General features: G+C 53.3%; 2 protein-coding genes across 2 annotated transcripts; one reads left to right on the plus strand and one right to left on the minus strand.

Annotated features, from left to right (window-relative positions):
- Positions 1–349: 349 nt before the first annotated feature.
- COCSUDRAFT_61265 (p25-alpha-domain-containing protein) lies at positions 350–10,372 on the minus strand (the record flags this gene model as incomplete). Its single annotated transcript, XM_005649503.1, has 22 exons — positions 350–447; positions 802–979; positions 1,551–1,769; positions 2,184–2,328; positions 3,047–3,294; positions 3,652–3,825; positions 4,201–4,305; positions 4,651–4,700; positions 4,913–5,087; positions 5,476–5,547; positions 5,704–5,745; positions 5,977–6,102; positions 6,479–6,574; positions 7,020–7,112; positions 7,388–7,467; positions 7,751–7,846; positions 8,412–8,522; positions 8,960–9,104; positions 9,373–9,477; positions 9,750–9,851; positions 10,061–10,186; positions 10,331–10,372. 22 exons carry the CDS (start codon positions 10,370–10,372, stop codon positions 350–352), a joined length of 2,628 nt encoding a protein of 875 aa, XP_005649560.1.
- A 1,525-nt stretch (positions 10,373–11,897) lies between these two features.
- COCSUDRAFT_40379 (hypothetical protein) lies at positions 11,898–19,905 on the plus strand (the record flags this gene model as incomplete). Its single annotated transcript, XM_005649504.1, has 14 exons — positions 11,898–11,921; positions 12,482–12,641; positions 13,012–13,172; positions 13,569–13,735; positions 14,248–14,431; positions 15,065–15,310; positions 15,654–15,734; positions 16,059–16,193; positions 16,572–16,741; positions 17,315–17,390; positions 17,842–17,958; positions 18,492–18,667; positions 19,127–19,343; positions 19,741–19,905. 14 exons carry the CDS (start codon positions 11,898–11,900, stop codon positions 19,903–19,905), a joined length of 2,079 nt encoding a protein of 692 aa, XP_005649561.1.
- Positions 19,906–19,956: the final 51 nt, after the last annotated feature.

The raw sequence follows: 19,956 nt of genomic DNA on the forward strand, positions 1-19,956 counted from the left end.
TTGCCCAAGGTTCCAGTGCAAACGCGCGGTGTCAAACCTGAATATATCAGCAGGCTTGCCAGAGGGGTGCACTGTTTCAATCCCAGCCTTCACACAAAAGGAGTTTACTGCAATTTTGAAAGTTCAAAGAGCGCGATTTTTGAGCCCGTATCTAGAAATATACTATTTTCAGATCAGAGAGAATGCAGCTTCGAACCAGCATGGGCCGCAGAGCCCGCTGCCTTGCATGCAAAGAAAAGAGAGAAAACATATGAAGCTTCTGCAGCCTGTGTCAAAGCAGGCAGCTGTGTGTGGCTCCAAGCACAGTAGTACGAATCCCCCTGATCAGATATGTCGATTCCCCTGGTGCTCACAGAATCATGCCCTTCTCGTTGGTGGCTCGGTTGGTGATCGTGGCGAGTGTGATCTTCTTGTCCACTGTTGAAGGGCCGCCCTTTGCATACACGCCTACAGGGCAAGATACAGCAAGCTCACTCATCAATCTGTTGTGTGCAATTGAAACACTGACCACTGCAGATTACCATGATTGTTTGTATGCAAATGGCATGTCTGCATTCTGTTCAGCGCAGACTGAGCAGGCCCAATCCCGAGTTCCGGACATTCAGCCAAGTTGCAAATGACCTCTGCCCTTCACCAGCAATGTAACTTGAAAGCAGAGCAACGGATCCCAAGCAGCCTGGCTTTGATCAAATGTGCAATTTATCAGCTCGACCCTGTGAGAAGGATACGGTCTAGGCAGTGCGGATGTTCAAGCTATGACTGTAGAGGTAGTGGCAGCTGGCGGGAGGGTGATTTAGTCACCTGTGAAGGTGGATTTGTCGTCGTGCAGGCGCACGAAGTCGGGGGTGACTAATGTGTTGCGGTGGGGCCCCCCGCTGAGCACAATCGCGCGGCGTACCTCCTCCGCAGACACACCCTTCTCCTTGGCCAGAAGAGGCAGCGTCTTCTCAAACGCAGCAAATTCGATCTTGCGCGCACCCTGCAGCAGATCAAAACCCCAAAGTGAGTTGGGCATCTCTTTGTGTACAGTCAGTTGTCCCGAGTCTTCATTGCAGAAGCAGGTGATTCACAGACTATGAAGTCTTGCACGGCCCATGAAGCATGCCCTTCTTTCTTTGGTATTGAGTATCACAACTGCGGCATATTCTACTAATGGCTGGTTTATGCTGCCATTGCGCCTGTGTAACTTCAGCAGCCTTGTGGCACCTTTGCCGTGAATGGAAGCACGCGCTGTAGAGATGCAGATACATGCATGCGGTGTTTATGCCCGTTTGCTGACAAGTTGTCAGAACTAAATTAAAACAGAAAATCTCTTGGCAAGAAGATGAATGCAGATAATTGTGGTCCCACCAAAGCTGCTGCACAGAATTACAGCTGTGGCACTGACGATTGTGGCAACTGGCACGGCTAACCAGCCACGAAGTAGCAAAGGTCTTAGCAGCAAGTGAAATACACCTTGAACCTGAGCTTGAAAGCAGCAGCTCCATATTAGTGGCGCTCTTGTCTCACATCCGAACAGCTACAGGAGGAAACGAAAGAATAGAGCGCACCTGGCCCTTGACCTTTGAGAAGATGAGCTCGACAGAGGTGGCGGTCAGGCGGCCGTCCAGCAGGCCACTGTCGCGCACCAGCTTCACAAACCTTCCGCTGTCCAGCACCGGCGCCTTCGGGCCGGCTGCGCCGGATTTCGGTGTGCCGCCGGCGCCAAAGATCGCGAAGGCCCGGAAGGCCGCGTGCAACTCCTCGTCCGCCACATTATCCCACACCGCCTGCGCATTCAGACGTTCAACACTGTGATCAGATATTTAATTGCTGTTCTGTTGGCAACCCCGGCCTTCAATCTAAGTTCGTCAATTTACATCCAAGCAAGTGCGCAATGGATCCTTCTGGCAGAAGTGAAGGCAGCCCATAAAGTCTGACACCTGGATTGCCTGAATACGGTGTGCATGCAAGATGTTCCTACTTCTGATCGTTCTCAACCTCTGTCACGACATTCAACTCTCTGGTTAATGCGGGAGTGCTGCAGAGGTACGGCCGCCTGATCAAACCTTGAATCACACCAAAGCCCGGACCTCTTGCTTGCGTGCCAAGCGGTAAGGTGTGCATGCGCATGCGACTTGCTGTGACTGCCTCGCATTTCACAGAAGTTCTTCATGCAGCAGTCAACACATGAGCAAGCAAACCTTGATGCGGTCGTTGGGGCGAGCAGAGTCGGGAGTGGGCGGGAGCACGTGCTTGTGGCCTGCCGCCTGAGAAGACCCGCTACTGGCGCTTGGGGGCGATACCAGCCCCGCGCCAAACGCCGTGCTGGCCGGGGAGTTGACATAACTGCGCAGGGGCGATACATCGTTAAGTCAACACTCCAGATGATCCAAACTACTGTGCACGCCACCTACTGTAGTATTCATTCTAAAACCCGCACCCTTGGCAGTGCTGGAGAATGTTCAAACAAACTTTAAGAAGTCTTCCTGACTTCAAAAATACCAGGGTCATGCTCCATTAGATTAGGCTTGTAGAGAGCTTTCCGAATCTGGTCTCAGAATTATCACAGCTTTTATATTTTGGGAGATAGGGCCTCGAGTATCCATCCTTTTCAGCCAGAAAATAACCATTTTTTGCGGCTTTTAGAATGACTTCTACAGCGTGTAAGGTTGCTGCAGACAAGCCTGCCTGAAGTATCCTCTGCCAAAGCAGATGGGCAGCAATGCAGGTAACAAGTCGCACCGATACCATTGTGGCTAAGGCATGCTGTGAATTTGCAGAAAACCAATAGGCAAAGGATAGCCTGCATTCACTGATCTGTTTTCTAATGCTATTTGCAACGGCCCAGAGACTCTCGCCAGACAAATTGCTACATAAAAAGTACCCAACAGTACATCCCATGGAGGCCGGCTTTCAAGGCATGGCCAGTGTTCAGGCCACCATCTGCTGCGCCGCCAGCTTCTGAATGGCAGTATGCTCAACGGGAGAAAAGAACGAAATCCTCTTTTTCTGACTCCCACTGATATCAAGAACCAGTATGAAAGCAGGAGGCAACGCCCCGCACCTGCCGGAACCGTGCGCGGGGTTAGTCAGCACGGTGGTGTTGATGGAGGGCGGCCGGCGCGGGGCGTTCCCTGCCGCCGCGGCCGGCGATGAGTCAGCATTAGTCAGGGGCGAGCCGCCCTGCTGCGCTATGACGCTTTTCTTGATGCCGCGGATGTCCGCCGGTGATCGGTCGAGCAGCGCCGAGAGATCCTTGGACGGCTCAACCGTCGATGGTCCGCCCTTCTTGTACACTCCTGTGTAGGTGGACTGCGCACACAGCAGAGCACAGCTTTCACGATAAATTCAGAGTTTCTGCTGCGGTCAGTCAGGAGCCCCCAATCCATGCACTGCAAGCGGTGCTCCACTCGGTGAACTGTCAAGGTTGAACGTGAGCTTGCGTGTTTCTTTCCAACTCACTGCATGCAAACGCTAGCACTTCTGCTGCTGCATGCTGTTGCTTGGCAAAGAAATCCTGCGCATGCCTTGTGCAAAGTTTCTCTCAGCCAGCTAGCTCAACCCTACAGCAAGTTCACCTGCTCTCAAAGAGCCTGTCGCTGGGTAAATAGTCACAGGTTTGTAAGGAAAGATAGAATGGAGCGGATATGTGTAGCAAGGTGCGCTCACCTTGTCATCGTGGAACTTGACATACTCGGCCTTGGTGCCCGTAACGGAGGGGCCGTCAGCCGCCAGCACAGCGGATGCCACGTCAGCCAGATTCGAATTCGTTTTCGCAGCCACGAGCGCCAGAGCCTCGGCAAATTGGCCAAAGGTGATTCGCCGCGCGCCCTTGGTTTTCACCTGCGCGCACATCCCGGCACATGTCACCATTCTGCAGAAACCCTCACTGCCCTGGTTGTTTTTGCCCGATGCCCTTGTTTCCCGCCCTTCCTGCGGCCTTCTAGCAGGCTTGAATGCATGTATGACTTGCCGGCACAGTGTTCAGTGTTCAAGACCTTTCTCGGGTCACACTTTTGCCGTCCCGGACTGAGCCTTGACTGCTGCACGTTTAGGATAAAAAGCAGTGAGTCGATGCAACAATGCGGCTTGCTCCTAGGCACACACCAGGCCTCGGTGGCATCTGTGCCAATTTCTAGCAGGTGCCTTCTCCTCTGGCATGTCAAGCTGGCGGTGCAGGGTCCAGATTTGTACACAAGGCAAAGGAGGTATCTATACCTTGGCGAAGAAGAGATCGACGTCGGAGGCGGTGAATGCGCGGCTGAGCAGCTTGGAGTCGCGGCACAGCTTGGCAAACTTGCTGCCCTCCATGTCTTCCACGTGCTGCAAAATCAAAATTCAAATTCAACGCCAAATGTAAACATAGCCTGCTCAAACCTCAGGAGAGCAGACTGTGACAGCCACTCCGTCCACGTGCTGCAGATTGCAGATTTTACACCGTATTCAAACCCAGCCTGAGTAGACTTAGCAGGGCAGGTAACATGCGATAGTGCATTGGACACCTGCATGCTTTGGAGGTCTTGGGCTTTTTACTGCAAGTGGAGGTGGCGACTTTCATACTGATCTAATCCTCTACTGAGGAGCTTTAGACTCACATGAAAGGAGGTCTATGTTCTGATAGTGCAGCTGACATGGCAGGAGTTATTGAGAAGTGACAGAGAGGCCCACCTGGCGGCCGCCGAAAGAGGCAAAGCTGCAGAACACCTTCTGCAGGTCCCCTGCAAAGCATGCATCAGCCCGTCAAACCCACATGCACCCTGCTCAGATGACTCTAAGTCATATTCTGCAATGACCTTTGCTTAGTACATCATTCAGGACTTGTTGCCTATGCTCAGGAGGCGACTGCAAAATACAGCATCTTCATACAGGAAGGAAAATGGCAAGCAATCTGTAGAAATGCCCCCATGCATGTGGCAAAAGTGCAACTCACTCTCCGCAGATGGGCCCAGGGATGAGCGCAGTTCCAGCCGCGCGCGAGAAGCGCAGCTGGTGTGATAGTAGGCCACGAATTCGTCCAGCGAAATTGATCCGCTGCGGTCCACGTCCGCCTGCCGGAACTGCTGCGTCGCACGCTCATCCTGCAGCTGGCCGCTGGGGATGCCATCCTGCGCAGATTTGCAAACAGCACCTCTCAACGACTTGCTCCTCTGATGCTCGTGGTCATGTCGGACACCACGGCATCTGAGATTTTGTGAGCACTCCAAAATCAAGTTTCCAGCATTTGGCCGCCTCCTGTCGCTGTGTGGCGTCTAAGACATCAGAATCCAAAGTGTGGATGTTACAATACAAGGAAGTCTCCGGCTCGATGAACTGCTGAAAATCTGCCGTCTAATAAATATATGGTGCCGCAAAGGGGAGTTCTCTTGTTGGCTGGTCCGTCAACAGCCCCTCGTACAGCAGTACAAACCGATCTCGAGACAATCGCAGCCGTGAAGACTAAGCTCCCCTTTAGAACGCATGCCGGGCAGATTGCCCATCGATGGAATCACTCACCAAGATCCCGAGGTCAGTTAGGACGCTCCGAAACTCTTCGGCGTTCAGTGTTCCTCTCCTGTGCTTGTCGTACTGCGGCCAAATACACACCCCCGTCTCTTAGTATGGGCCCCAAAACCAGCTCCTGCTCGATGTAATCCACAAAATAACACAAGGAAGCGATGATAAGATTACAGTAGATGATACGGATCGCTAATTCTATACCGGAAAGTGGCCGCATCTTGTTACCTGGCTGAAGATTTGCTGGTACTCCTTTGCGAATTCCGCCCCCTGCCGCAGAAACAGAGCCAGCGCTCGGGAGTCTTTCAGAAAACGTAACAAGAGCGTTGGTGCATAGCTCATGATGGCAGATCAAGAGAATGCACGATTGAATTCGTCCAGCTGCCGAAGGAGGTCGCTCGAATTTTACGCAGGTCTCGGCAGGCGTTCCGTGTTCTGGACAGGAAAGCTGCAAGCTTTTCAGGCCATCCTAAAAGGTGTGAAAATGCAAATGCTGCTTACCGGTCCCTGGGCGGATGCAGTCTTGGCAAATGTTGCTGTGGCGGTGGCGGCCTTGGGTGATGCCACTGCCGCGGCAGCAGCCTCCTCGCTGAGCAGTCCAGACTCCTGAAGCTCCTTGAGAATGATCTGCACAGGAACAGCATGCGCAAGCATGCTCAATCCTTCCCAGTGCATGTGTGCAGGTGAATGCAGGCTTCGACAGCATCACTTGACCTGCCTACATCTCCAATCCTCCTGCCTCTGGCAGGAACCAACACTCGCGGAAGACACTGCACAGCATTACTGGAAACGGTTGCTCAGCAGGGATCCCTCATCAGTCAGCTACCTTCAGAATTTGATTTGGCATAGCTACTCCATCCGCATGCATGCCAAGTGCGAGCGGAATGGCGAAGGCAAAACCATTTCCTCCCCCTCTTTCTTTGCCATAAAAGGAAAATAAGTCTGATATTCAGGACCCTTGGCTTAATGGCAAGACCAGGTTAAGAAAGGGCTTGGGCCACACCTTGGAATCGACATCGAGCACAGTGACGAGCTCACGCATGGCTTGGTCATTAGTCTGCACAGCCGCCAGGCCTCCTTCCACAGAGCCGCCGCCCACCTGCTCGCATCAGCTCAATCTCTCACACTTCCACTCACAATTCCACTCTTCCACACTTGTACTCACTCACAATTCCAATACAGCAGATCCTGAGACAAATCAGGGTATTGGGTACTTCGCGCTGCACCGCAGAGAGACGGCAAAGAGGACATGGTCTGAATGAAACTACCTGCATGCATAACAGATGGTGCACAAGACGGCGTGCAGGTCAATTCTAGTGTGACCAAGAACATTTGATCAAGGCCAAGTTATATAATTCTCAGGATTGCCAGCTGTGCAGCCGCAAGCATGCTTGCAAAGAATGCATGAAAGGCAGGCCAAAAGGGGCGAGGCTTAATTGACAAGGGTGATCCACTCACAAAGGAGCAAAAGAAGAATCAAAAGGAAGATAAAAAGGATGCGGCTGGGAGACTCTAACTAGAGACCCGATCTGCCTTGAGCGGACCTGCTTGAGTGCGCGCTTGAGGGGCCGGGACTCCTCTGCGTAGCTGCCAAAGGTCAGGTGGCTGCCATTGGGCAGCACGTCCAGCCGCTCATCCTGCAGGGCACAGATGCAACAAAATTCAAGCTGGCAGCCCACGATCTGCTGAACACAAGGCCCCCGCCATGCTGGCAATGCTACTACAACTTGTCGTGGAGGGCTGTCAAGCACATGGCAGCAGGCGCAATAGGGTGGAGATCTGCTTGCTGAAAGCAGAAACCGCAAGAAGCACCTTGGACATATTTAGCCATTAATTCCCTTTCAAAAGGCCCACAACAATGCTGCAATTCAGAGCAGGTCTGGCTACACAGGGCAGGGGGCATGCAGGGCACCTTGAGCAGCTGAAGAACGGCGTTGTGCACAGCGATGAATGACTCCACCTTCTCTCCAGCCAGCATGCGGGCCAGCCAGCCTGTGCAAACACCAGCAATTATTGAAGTACTCGCCAATTCCGATGTCTCAAACATATATTTCTTGCATACTTCACTGTTCCCATATTTCACCCAATGTACATTAAGAGAAGATGAGGCACCGACCTCCATGGGTGCAAGCAAGCATGTGAAAAACACCTCTTGCAGATCCTAAATATATTATGACTTTATATCCCTGAAGAGCCAACAGTTCTAAAGAGTTTGATGTCCGAGAAGCTTTGCTAAGAACGTGTGACTGATCGCGGTTAGTCAGGGATGACTCACCGGAGTCGCAGCAGGACTCGACCAGCGTGGTGGCTTCCTGCAATAGGCCCAGCAGCTTCCTCAGGGGGCCGCCTCCCAGCGCAGCCAGGCGCTTCCCTGAAACAGCACGCACAACTACCTTCTCAGACGAGGAAAACACAATTGTCCGCTAAGCCCCACATCACGCAAGCGCAGAGCAGCAGTCACCGAGAAATATGACCACTCCCGACCATTGGCCTCCTCTTGCCCTGCTTCCCTAGGCTCTTGGTCATTACACGAGCTTGCATGCATGTGCATTGTAAGCAGATGCATCACAAACCCGCCAACTGCTTGCTGGGTGACAGCACGCACAGTGCCCGGGCCTGCTGCTGCAACCAGGACTGCCTCGTGCATTTTCAATGCCCGTTCTCTTTTGATGATGAACGGAACAGGTGACATATGATGATCAGCCACCCTGGGGCTGAGACACGGACCAGTAGCTGCTCAACTGATGTGATTGTAAGCGCAACAATTCTAAATGTGAGGCTGAAGAGTTTACCCTTGGCGTCAAAGAATGCCTGCATACCGGGACTGAGAGGCAGTCATGGCCAGATCAGCTCTGCAGCAAGAGCTATTTCAGACGCTGCCTCAAGTTTCAGAACCCCCTTTCTGTGAGAGAGTGCAGGCCTGGATAGAGACTCACCCTCGGCGTCAAAGACGGTGAGGATGGAGCGGACGTAGGAGTCCAGGTGCAGGCACGCCGCACGGAAGCCCTTGGCCTCTGTGGCGCGCTCATGCAGCTCCCACAGAGCGCCTGATGAATACACAACCACCGATAGGAGCATGTGACAGTTTCTCTAAGGATGATCGGTCTACAGTTTCGATGTGTCCAGTTTGATGGACAGCCAGGAATTGTTGTGGTTGGGATATTCCAGCAGTTGTGTGAAGGGAACATCCAGACATCTGCTGACCTGAGGCTTCTTACGGAAGCTGCAGAATATTCAGCTAATGAGGAGAGCATGTCTGCTCTCAGCTGCAAGCTAGGGGGGCTGCAGAAACATCAGCACAGGTCCGTGTCATCCCTGCAATGCCCTCTGGCCTCAGGAACCCAAGCATGGTGCCTTGTGGCAGTTCGTGCAGCAGAATCATCGCACCCCTGCCATTCATGCATGACGCCCACATGCACACAGCAGGTCGTCTAAATTCTGAGGCCCATTAAGATGCAATTGGGATTAGCAAGGGGGCGCGCACGAATGATGGGGGTCACGAGGGGTGAACCCTGCGCGGCGACCTCGAGGCCGGTGCCGGCGATGCCGAGCGCGGCCAGCCGGTCGGAGAGGCCCTCCAGGAGCGCCGCTGAACCATCGCCTGGCGATGACTCGCGGCCGCCAGTCCCCTGCGACTGCCATATCCTCACGGTTTTACACCAATTTTGTGCAAGTAACTCACCTTTGCAATCTCCTTCAGGCCTGCCTCGGCGTGTTGCCAGTCACATGAACCCATGATGCACAGCCAAAAGAATTTGGAAGCAACAGCATCACACTCCAAGGTGCTTGCCAAAAAGATTGCCTGCACAACTCTCACGGATGGAGTTCAGCTGACCAGTTGAAACAGGCAGGGTGCTCCAGAGACGAGCATAGCATGTATTACTCCGAGTGAGTCACCTGTGACCCGGAGCTTGGCCGGGTGCTATTTGCGGTGGAGCCGCTGCCAGCATAAGCACTTGATGGAGTTGATGTCGCTCCCTGTGACAGATTTGCACATGTTCCCTGTGCACAGCCCAAGCACAGTCAGATCTCTGAAGGACTCCTCAACCCTGCACAACACGTGTCAGGACTCAGAAATTTGTTCTAATAAGGTTTGACTTTCCCAAGGCATTCTGGCTCGAGTGAAAGGGATTGCAATGCAGCAGGATCTGCTCATGCATCTGTGGTCGGCAAACACAAAGTAAGACATGTGGCGCATTGCTGCTGTCCTGTCTGACTTAGACAAGGCGCATGCTTTGTGGTAGTGATGAGTCATGCAGTGACTGGAAAATTACCTCGCGCTTGTGCAGGACTGCCAGCTCTGCCAGGAACCTTGAGGCGTCCTCGCCGCTGCTCGCCAGCTCATACACATCCAGCTGGCTGAGCTTCAGAAGCTCCTGCAATGTTCAAAGCATTACTCTCAATAAGTTACACGTATCAAGTATCGAGTATCTTAGCTGGCCGAGCATGTGCTGCATTGCATGGGCCCCAGATGAGACATGTACATAAAACATCAATGATCAGGGCTGCTGGAAAAAGTCCTGGATGGCAACAGGGCACCAAGAGTCTGGGAAGCAACGAAAAGTCAGGGTGCAAGAACACTCACCGGGCCCTGGACGCCCCTTTCCTTGAGGGCGTTGCCATATCGCGCCAGTCCCACGTTGTTCAGCCATCTGCGGACCTCCTCGTGGCTCCACTTGTCCACCTTCCTCTGCAAGACGCCAAGGAGGCCCTGCTGTGAGCGACATCTCACCGAGGAATGCATAGGATGTTGCACTTGCACACTGCCCCATTGAATCTACACAGACGTCCGAGGACAGAACAGAGTCAATAGCTGCAACGTGCGGAAGTGGAGCCTCCTGATGTTGGAGCTGACCTTTGGGATGTGCTTCTTGGTGGTGGAGAAGAAAGACTTCATCTGCCTTCACCTGCAGCCATAAAAGTGGGATGTCAAGATTCTAGAAGCAGCACGGCGCAGCACGCATACGCCATCGATAGGACCGCTGAACCTGTAGCCGGACATGGAGGTTCGTCTGTGACCCGTGTGCCCCACGGAGGACGGATTCGATGCGCTCCCGCGATTTTTCTGATACCAAAGAACATTTAAATGATGGCGCTGCTACCGGTAGGGACAGCAGATTGGCAGACTGTACACACTGTGAGACCTCAGCTCATGCATGTAAATAAGGGTGCTCCCTCACAGATGAGACACCCATCAAAATCTGGCCACTGGCCTCGAGGAGCTCCTTGCATCCAGATCGGTCGCATCTTGGCGACATCGTAAACACGATTGTTTGATCAAGCTTGAACATTCCCCTATGGATGTCTCTACAAATAAGATGCGAGCAAGATGAGTTGTGAGTCAGGGCAGTACACCCCCTAGCACACCAAGTGCACCGTTCAAGAATAAGAGGCAATAGGTGCAAAACTTTGATGCACTTAGTGCCTTGCTACTAACACTCTATTATTCCTGGGGCTCACCAAATCAGCCGTCCGAGAAGCAGTTGCAAACTCAGGGCAGATTGTGTCAATTTCTGGCCAACTGCTGCTCCTCACAGGGAATCTTCTGTTCCCAGCGCCTTCTATGTCGATGGCATCACTGAGCACGCAACTTCAGCCTGATGTTAACTAATATCAATTTTCTCGGAGATCAGTATGCTAGCAGCCCTTTCTGTTGTTACAATTTTGAACACCGGACCCCCCGCTGTTGAAGCTGCTCGCCGGGGGGACCGTTCCAGACACGTCACAGGATAAAGAGCAGAAGGTTGTTGAGGAAGCAATACATGCAGCGATGCTGTGATGAGACATTAAGTAATAATTCGTCTGATTTTAGTGCTGATGTATCGTTCGTTGCTCAATTTTGCAAAGTAGCTTAAAAACGCAAGGATGTTTGGGACGTAGCACGTGCGAAGAATCAGCTCCACTTCGAGGCGTTTCTCGACAAGGATTCAACTGCAACTTTCACTATGGGTACTTATAGATCTCAACATGTAGGAAGCATCCCCCACCAGTGCCCGGTGGTGACTGCTCGAAGGCCACACGTGCGGCACAGATTGACTGACTCATCAGCATCTAAAAGACGCTCACCTTTCGGCAGTGAGATATTACCTACTTGCAATCATGCGGCAAGGTGCGCATTGATATTCGTGAAGTACTGCACGGTTGCACTATGGGGGGTCTCAGACGAAAAGCTTTCCATTGACTTGCACTTTTCCAAGACGTTATCATTCCGTCACCATTGGCTGAGGATGGCCAGCTGGATATTGTGCTGTAGCTATATAGAAGGGACTTGCAGTCAAGCTTCTAATTTCTGTTGGCTGAGTTTAGTATTCCTGCAGGTGCAGAAGCAATCAAGTCACATGCTCCAGCAGTGATCCTGTCAGGCCAGTTGATGCAACCCCGGGCATCTTAATTCTCACTATCGCCAGAACTCGAGGGGGAGCATGCAGGGGTGCAGCGGCGAGCAGGTGCGTGAAGCATGCCTTTGTGTGACTACCTGATATTTGCGGTATAATATCTCAGATTCACGCTACCCAGCTTGCCGCGATGGTCGAGAGGGATATGCACGACATTAAGGGCATGCATTTGTAAAGTGTTCTTCTGTGTTCCGGTCAGGCTCAATCGAAATAAGTGCTATTCCTATTCATTCTCCGGCTGGGCCCCGGCTCGCGGGGGCCGTAGAAACCGAACAGAGCGTGGTGCCAACGTTTGGTGCGGTCTTGCTTGAGTCTGCGAGTCCAATGAGGGTTAGGATAGGCCAGCTTTTACATGAAGCTTGCCTTCAGAGGTACCTTGCCTCTGGTAGGAAGATGTGATTTGTAAATAGAAGTAAGAATTCACCGGGGTGAAATGTGCATGTGAGGGATGAACATGATGTTATTGGGCATGGGTATGACTGGTGGAGGAGGTGCAAGAATCGAGAGGACAGAAAGGTTTAAACCAAGCGTTGCTTGACGTACCTAGTCCTTATGACTGGGAAATGTGTGATAATGTTTGTAACAACAAAAATTGTGCATGCAGGGCGCAGACGTCTATAGCAGACGAGGATGCGGCTGTGCCGGCTGTGGCGCCACGCGTGCAGAGGCTGGAGATCCTGATCAGGCTGCGGAAGTTGTACAGGAACCTGCTACGCGCAGACGGCCTCCTGGCCCAGCCATCCCCTGTGTACCAACCCTACCAGCGGCCAGGTTCGCTCCCTTGAGTTTCACACTCAAGCCAAGGGGTAATATATAATTATACAGAAGGGTTACATTTGGGTACCAACCTGCTTAGGCATGCCAGCAGGCACCACAGGTCACCTACCACAGGCAGAGGTGTCTCCCAAGTCCCACCCTTGCTTGAGCCTTGGAAGTCAGCACAGATCATCCCTTTGGGAGAACCTCTCTTCTCGAGTAATGCCGTCAGGTTCATTAGATTATCTATCTCATGCTTGTCAAGCTCAGTAAGTGGGTGGGTGTTGTGCCAGTTTGGATTTAGCCCCGTCACATGTACATAACAAATGCTTTACTATGCATTTGAGGATACACACTTGAATTCTATTTGATTTCTGCATTGCAGCGGGGAAGCGAAAAGGGAGCGAGGAGGAACTGGCAGAGGAAGAGGAGGAAGAGGAGAGGGAGCGGCAGGAAGCAGCCATAGAGTTGGTTGGAGAGATGCAGCTGACTGCAGAGCAGCTCAAGGCAAGTCTCTTTTGTCTCCAAAAGGCGTTAATCACTGCCGTGCTTGCCAGGAGTGGTTTCTGAGCATTTCATACAATGCATGCATGTACTGCTGCTGCTTTTGAAGGGGGCAATTGTCCCATAATGGACAAGTCTGGCTGATTGACACCCAAGTCTGTCATCCCAGAAGGCACCCTCTTGCTGCCAGGCCTGCCAGCACAGACATCTGTATGCCTGCATGCTTTCCTCAGTGGATCTGCATCAAAGCAAGAGGCCGTTTTTCATGTCACACTGCCAGACTTGTTCATATGGACATGCTTGCGCCCACCACAGTTGTCATGGGCATGGCATGCACATTGTACAGCGCATCTCGGGCTTCGGAAAGCTTGCAGCCACTGTTGGAAGGAGCGTCAGTGCTACAACTATCTGATGGCCGAATGCGCTTGCTGACCACAGGCGGGGTTGCGGGGTCTTCTAGCAAACGGCAGCGGCTTTGGCGAGGTCGTCTTTGCGGCCGGCACCGGGGCGGATGCGGAGGGGCGGATTACCAAGCGCGCGCGGGAAGTCGCCGCGCAGCTGGCCGAGCGCGTGCGCAAGGAGACGCGGCTGCTGCCCTTCCCCACGTGCGTGACTCTGCACTTTCAGCCCTTCCTGACTTTTTTGTTAAATCTATCCCTGCTGGGCACTAGGCGCCTATTGGACCCAAGCAGGGCAGAGTCTTGTGCACTCTGTTGCTTATCTCTTGGTAGGTCAGCGTCGGGCACTATGCACAGCACTCACCAGTACATCCCTGCGCGCAAGGGTGATTCTGATTGCCTCTCCTTCTCAGATACTCCTATGTCCTGCCTGCTAAAAAAGTTAAGAGTGTCTTTGTGCCCGAGCAAGGCTGTCTTTGCATCTTGCCCTTCTAAACATCTTTGTCTCTTGCTTAGCGTGATGAAATCCCATTAGTGGATAAAAGTCCAGCACGCAGACCCCCCAAACCGCTTGTTGCGGGGGCGATCGATGTATTCTTTGTTGTGGCAGGCTGGCACTGGTGCAGGCAACGCTGCCCCGCACTCCACACACAGCGCGTGACGCATGCCCTTAAACACCCTTGCTGGCAAGGGAACTAACGTATTCTTTATGGCCGCAGGCTGGCGTCGGCGCAGGCGGCGCTGGACGCGCGCAACGCTCGGTATCGGCTGAGCCCGGGGCGGCAGTCGACGGACGAGGAGGAGGCGGCCGAGCGAGTCAAGGGGCGCATCGAGCAGGCAGAGCGCGCCGTCGAGAAATTCGTCACGCGCAAGCTCAAGGCAGTGCAGCCGGGGCTTCAAAAAGTGAGACCTCAAGCTCTGGAGATCTACCATGTTTCTCTCATTTTTAAGCACGTACCGTTGGTGAATCAAAGAGGTGACGAGCGTGCTGTCAAGAAGTTCGTCCCGCGCCGGCCGTGCAGCCGGGCCTGCAAAGTGTGGGACTTTCTTCTTATAATTTTGCAGAGGCTTTTTCTTTCTTTTATGAGATTTTTCATGGAGTTTGGTTATTCATCTAGGAGGGTTCTTCTTGTTCCTGGGTCCCTCATAACATGGTTGTCGGTTGTTCTTTTGATACGTATGTTGCCAGCTCCCGAAGCTCACTTTTGGGCCAGGTGCAAGATCCAACCCCTTTGGAGTGTATACCCCTTACATCAAGCCCAATTCCGTAGAAACAAGAGGTGCCCCACTTCAGAGCTGATACCCTTGAAGCTCGCCTGATGCAGCCAGGAGTGCATGAGGCACCTGGCGTGCACTTTCATGGTTGGGTCGTTATCTCATTCACAGGCATTTTGCCTGATGGAGAATGGGAGCAAAAACCAAACAAGCTTGCTCTCTGTGGATCAAGACTGTGTCTCCCTCCTCGCCTGACCAAATCTTAAGGAACTATGGACAAGGCAAACCCCAATTTCAATGCCACTTATTTTGATACGGCAGGCGCGGGCTACGCCAGTTAGCACGGTGGTGGGCGGTCTCAGCAGCAGCGCGGCGTACGCCAAGGGCCTCTGGGTGCGGCTGAACGGCGGCGGTGGCCGGCGGGGGGCCGAGGCCGGGGGGACCCTTCCCTCCGCCGGGGGCCCCCTGCCGATCCCGGTGGCCACGCGCACGCAGCGGGCGGCCGCCATTTCGGCACTGTCAAAGGACATCGATGCTCTGGAGCAGAAGCTGCAGGAAGCCAGCAAGGTGTGCCCCTGTCTTGATTTGGCTTCCCCTCTCTTGGTGGTCGTTGAAGTCAACATCTTGTTGCATGCTGTCGGGTTGCGCCTGATGAAGGTGCTAGCCGTTTCTCCTGGATATGTGTGCTTGCAAGTCGATGAAGCTCAGCTGCTGGAGTGCATCAGTTCCTAGCTCTTGCTCATGCATGACTGCTCGCAAGATGGAATGAAGCTCACCTTCCGGGTGCATCTGCTGCTGACTGTTGCTCCAGGATGACTATGCTTCGACTTGAAGCACGCTTTGGCCAGTTCCAATGCATGTGCGCGTGTGTTGTTGAGTAGAGAGTTCAGGAGAGGCTTGGTCTGTGCAGGTGAGGGAAACGAAGGTGAGGAGGGCGGGCATCGGGGGGCGCGCGCGATTGGCCGGGGAGCTGCGCGATATGGATGATGAGGTCTGCCGCACACCCCTACAAAAACCGCCCGAGCTCACCTATTCCACAGTGCCGTAATAGCCGAGGGAATAATAGCCGAGATGGTCATGGCGGCAGTCATGGCAATGCTTGCAGCTGGACAAATGCCGCATGCCCTGCGATTATGTGGTCAAGATTTTTGCTTCATGGGTGCATCCCGAGCCATCCCAGTGCCGCAGCCCTGGCTTGCAGCCAGGCTGCATGTTGACGTGCTCAGATAGTGAGGGCGTATTGTGCAGAGTTGCCGTCTGTCCTTATCAAACGCATGACGAACACATGACTGATGCACGGGGAACGTTGACGCAGGTGGGGGCACTGAGCCGAGCGCTGGCGATCCGGACGCTGCAGCTGGAGCTGGAGTACATCTACGGCTGCCTGGAGGACGAGGCACTGGACATCGGCCAGGGCACTCAGAACCCCTCCTTCCTCCTCTCACGCCAGGTGACTGCGCATGCCACCCTCTGTGTGTTCTTTGGTCTAACAAAAGAATCACAGCACCCCTCCCTTCTCCTCTCACGCAAGGTCAGGAGGCGCTCTGGTGCTCTCTCGACACAGCAATGGCTGGAGGGATTAGACACGGCACCTGACTGCTGCTGACGTGATGAATCAAACACACGGATGCTCTGTAGAGCTCAATCGCTCGTCAAGCATCCACAAGTTTGCTGTTGGTAACCAGAGGGTCAGAGGCTCTCAACGATGACATTATTGCTGGCAGGCAGGGGCATGAGTGATAGGCCGGCTGCTCATTTCTAGGCTTCAGGGGCGCTCAAATATTTTCCAGGATGATGATGATGTTGTTAACTCCCTTGTGGTGGGTAGGGCACGAGCGATGAGGTGGCTTTGTTGGTGGCGGAGTTTGCGCTGCTGGACACCCCCATAGCGGGCATGGGGGCAGCAGTGGAGGCAGGGAACGCGCTCGCCGTGGACGAGGCCGACCTGCGCCGCCTGGCCGCAGACATCCCCGACCTGCGCACGCGCCTCGGCATCGGGTCAGCGCCCCTTTTGATACCTCTAAACCCTACTCCCTATAGAGTGACTCCTTGATTGTGGATGTGCGGTGGTCCTTTGGCGGGTATTTCGCGTGAGGAGTGATGAGTTACAGAGCATGAGTCGTACAAACAGCAGGCATGATTCAGGTACCTGCGCACTTGCCTTGGCATCTGGTCAGTGCCCCCCTGTATTCCATATCCTGAAACTGCACCAATGCCTCTCTTCCTATCACCTAAAATAGCCACTGCATGACACTTACAAAAAAGAAAGAAGACGAGCCCGGTTCGCTCCATGGCACTTGTAAGGGCACCAGTGGCATTTTTCTCTGCGCATTCTCAAGGAAATGGCATGCTGTTTACTTTGCCAGTGCCATTTGGCGCGGACAGACGCGGAGGATGTCTCTCACGACATACGCATGCTCGTGCGCTGCAGAGTTCAGGCAGCTAACATTTGGACAGCATAAGTCCTCTGCTTACCGTTAGCTTTCAGAGCCGCCGTTCGTTTATGTCCATTGTTTGGTGAGACTCTTTACAATGAAATGAAGTATGAAAATGCACATCTATTGCTTGCAGGGATGCGGAGGTGTTTGCCGGTACCGGCTGGACGTGGGTTCGCGCACAGGCGGCAGTCTCCGACGGAGTTGCCAAGGTGACTCACCCGATCACACATCCCAACTTATCATGTCGAGATGTGCTCGGTGCGCTTTTGCACGTGTTGTCATCATGTTTCCTAGACTTCACAAGAACAAGAGCTGTGGACACTAGGGAGCATTGTGGCCTGCTGTGCATGAAGGCATGTGATAGAAAAGGCAGGCTCAGAAACACAGTCCTAAGCAGGTGACCAGTCGAGCATCAACATACGAGAAGTAGGGGCAAACTCGAATGCCTCGGGAGCGCTTGATGGGCCGAGTTACAGCGTTTACAGAGATTCCATGCATAATCAGCCAGCGATTCTCCTATGAGTCTTGAGGAAGAGCTAGAACCAAGGACACTTTGCTGCATTAATCTAAGGTGTTCTACTTAATGTACCTGGTTCTTAGGAATAGATAACGAGCAATGACTAACATTAACATTAGTGAAATGACATAACCTGCCTGCAGGTGCGTGACGGCGTGATGTTTTTCACTCGCGGAGTGCGGCTGCTGGGGCAGGACTGCTCCTCGGCCGGCCGCCTCTTCTACCGCGCCGGCGCCGGAGCATCCCTCAAGCCCCGCGAGGTGCGCCACCTTTCTTCACTTCTTTTTTGACATTTTTTTGTCCACCCAATCTAGAGGAGCACCTGATATTTGGGGCCAAAGAGAGATGGCCTGCCTAAATTCTAATCGAGCTGCAAAATGAGGGGCCGGGGCGCTCAAAACAACAGCAAATACACAGATAAGTTGGAGTAGAGGCTAGGGATTCTTTAAGCAAGCGCCTATGTGCGGACCACTCTAGTTCTTGCATTGATGCTAAGCCATACTGTGTGGCTTGCACTTGCACAGGCTGTAAGCTGCAATTGGGCTTGCTGACTTGTCTCATGGGGAAATTTGAATTGTTAGCCCTTTTGCTCGCCGATTTTTCAAAATCTGCGCCGTTCTTAGGAGACCTCTGTCTCACACAGCCGACTGACACAATGTGCAAAATCTGCACAGCTGCCATGCATTCGTCTGCCAATCTCAGCAATGATTTGCCCTATGTCCAGCAGTGCTCTTCAGTCCCATGCACTGCTTGCGAATTAACTACTAATGATTGTCATGCTGTCATTCTGCAGGTGATGGCGCTGCGGCGGACGGCGCGGGATGTTCTCACGTTCATCCCTTTTGCAGTAATTCTGATTGCCCCTCTGACGCCCGTGGGCCACGTTCTCATCTTCAGCTTCCTGCAAAAATACTTCCCCGGATTCTTCCCCTCGCAATTCACCACCCGCCGCCAGGAGCTCATGACAAGGTATGACTGTGACTCTCTGCGTACTTTGCCTCACTCTGCTCTCAAGGATGGACACACTGCAGTAGGTTCTGGATGAGTTCCGGCTTCGGAAACATGTTTCACTTTTCAGGCCATACAGCTGACAGCTGGCGCTGTTGGGATGTGATGCTTAATGTTTCCATGCCTGGCACTGGGTGACAGACGGTGTGCGTCAGTCTTCAAAGTGCCATCTTGAGTTGGCCTTACGGCCCTGACAAAGTGACTACCTGCTATCAGGTGAATTGCCAGATTGCTGCATTTGAAGTCACCACACCCATGCAACCAGTGATAGAAACCTTGCAATCTCTGGCGTTTCTTGCGCATTTTGCGCAGCACAAAGAATCTGACAGAGCACCTGATTTTTTGCTAAGCTTTCTAGATCTAGATCTACAAGCTCGAGAACTTGAGAAAGGATCATCGCGAGTTATACTGGTGCTGCAGGTATGAGGAGCTGAAGCGGCAGCTGGGGGAGGCGCAGGAAGCTGCGCAGATAGAGGACGAGGAATTCGAAGTTGCGCGCGCGGCCGACGCCCTCGCGCGGCTCACCGCCCCGGCCGGCGCGAAGCCGGGCGCGGCCGCAGCCGCCGCTGCGGCGGCCGGTGCCGGGCCGGCCGCGCAGACCGGCGGGGACGGCGGCTACACCAGCAGCTCCAAGCAGGTGTGACTTCACGGTCAGTGTGATGGTACCGGTAAATGACCCATTGTATCTTCCTTATCAGCCGGTGTCATGTGATCTACTCATCTTCCTGAGTTACATCATGATGGGGAATGACGGCACCCTTCTGCCGTATATCTTCTATTTGCTCTTTAAAGGCTTGTTGGTGCATCTTTGGAACGTGGTGAAATCTTAAGAGTGCTGCATTACCCTGCCTGGCCATGCAAGGCCATTGGCATGTCAGGTGGTTATGAAGGGCTGTCTGAAACCCGTACGGGTTTTCCGCAGCTCTTGACACATCTGTGATGTCTTGGGCGCTCAGGATGTTTTGCAGGTGCGGTTGCCACAGTCATGTATTGATGCTTTCAGAGGCCGTCAATTTTTTTGTTGCACTGTGCAGGTCCAGTGGGAGTCGGATGATGATGAGAGGGAGGGCCCTGCAGCGAGGGCAGTCAGGACACTGGAGCAGCAGGTGGCGGCAGCTGCAGAGGAAGCCACCACTGGGAGCATTGAGGAGGGCTCAAATTCAAATTCAAACTCAAAAGAGCGAAGGCTCGGGCATTGACAGCCCTTGCCAATTTTGATGCGTGATTCTGCAAAGGGGTCTGGCAACTGT

Source organism: Coccomyxa subellipsoidea (genome assembly GCF_000258705.1).
Source record: "Coccomyxa subellipsoidea C-169, whole genome shotgun sequence".
NCBI classification, from domain to species: domain Eukaryota; kingdom Viridiplantae; phylum Chlorophyta; class Trebouxiophyceae; family Coccomyxaceae; genus Coccomyxa; species Coccomyxa subellipsoidea.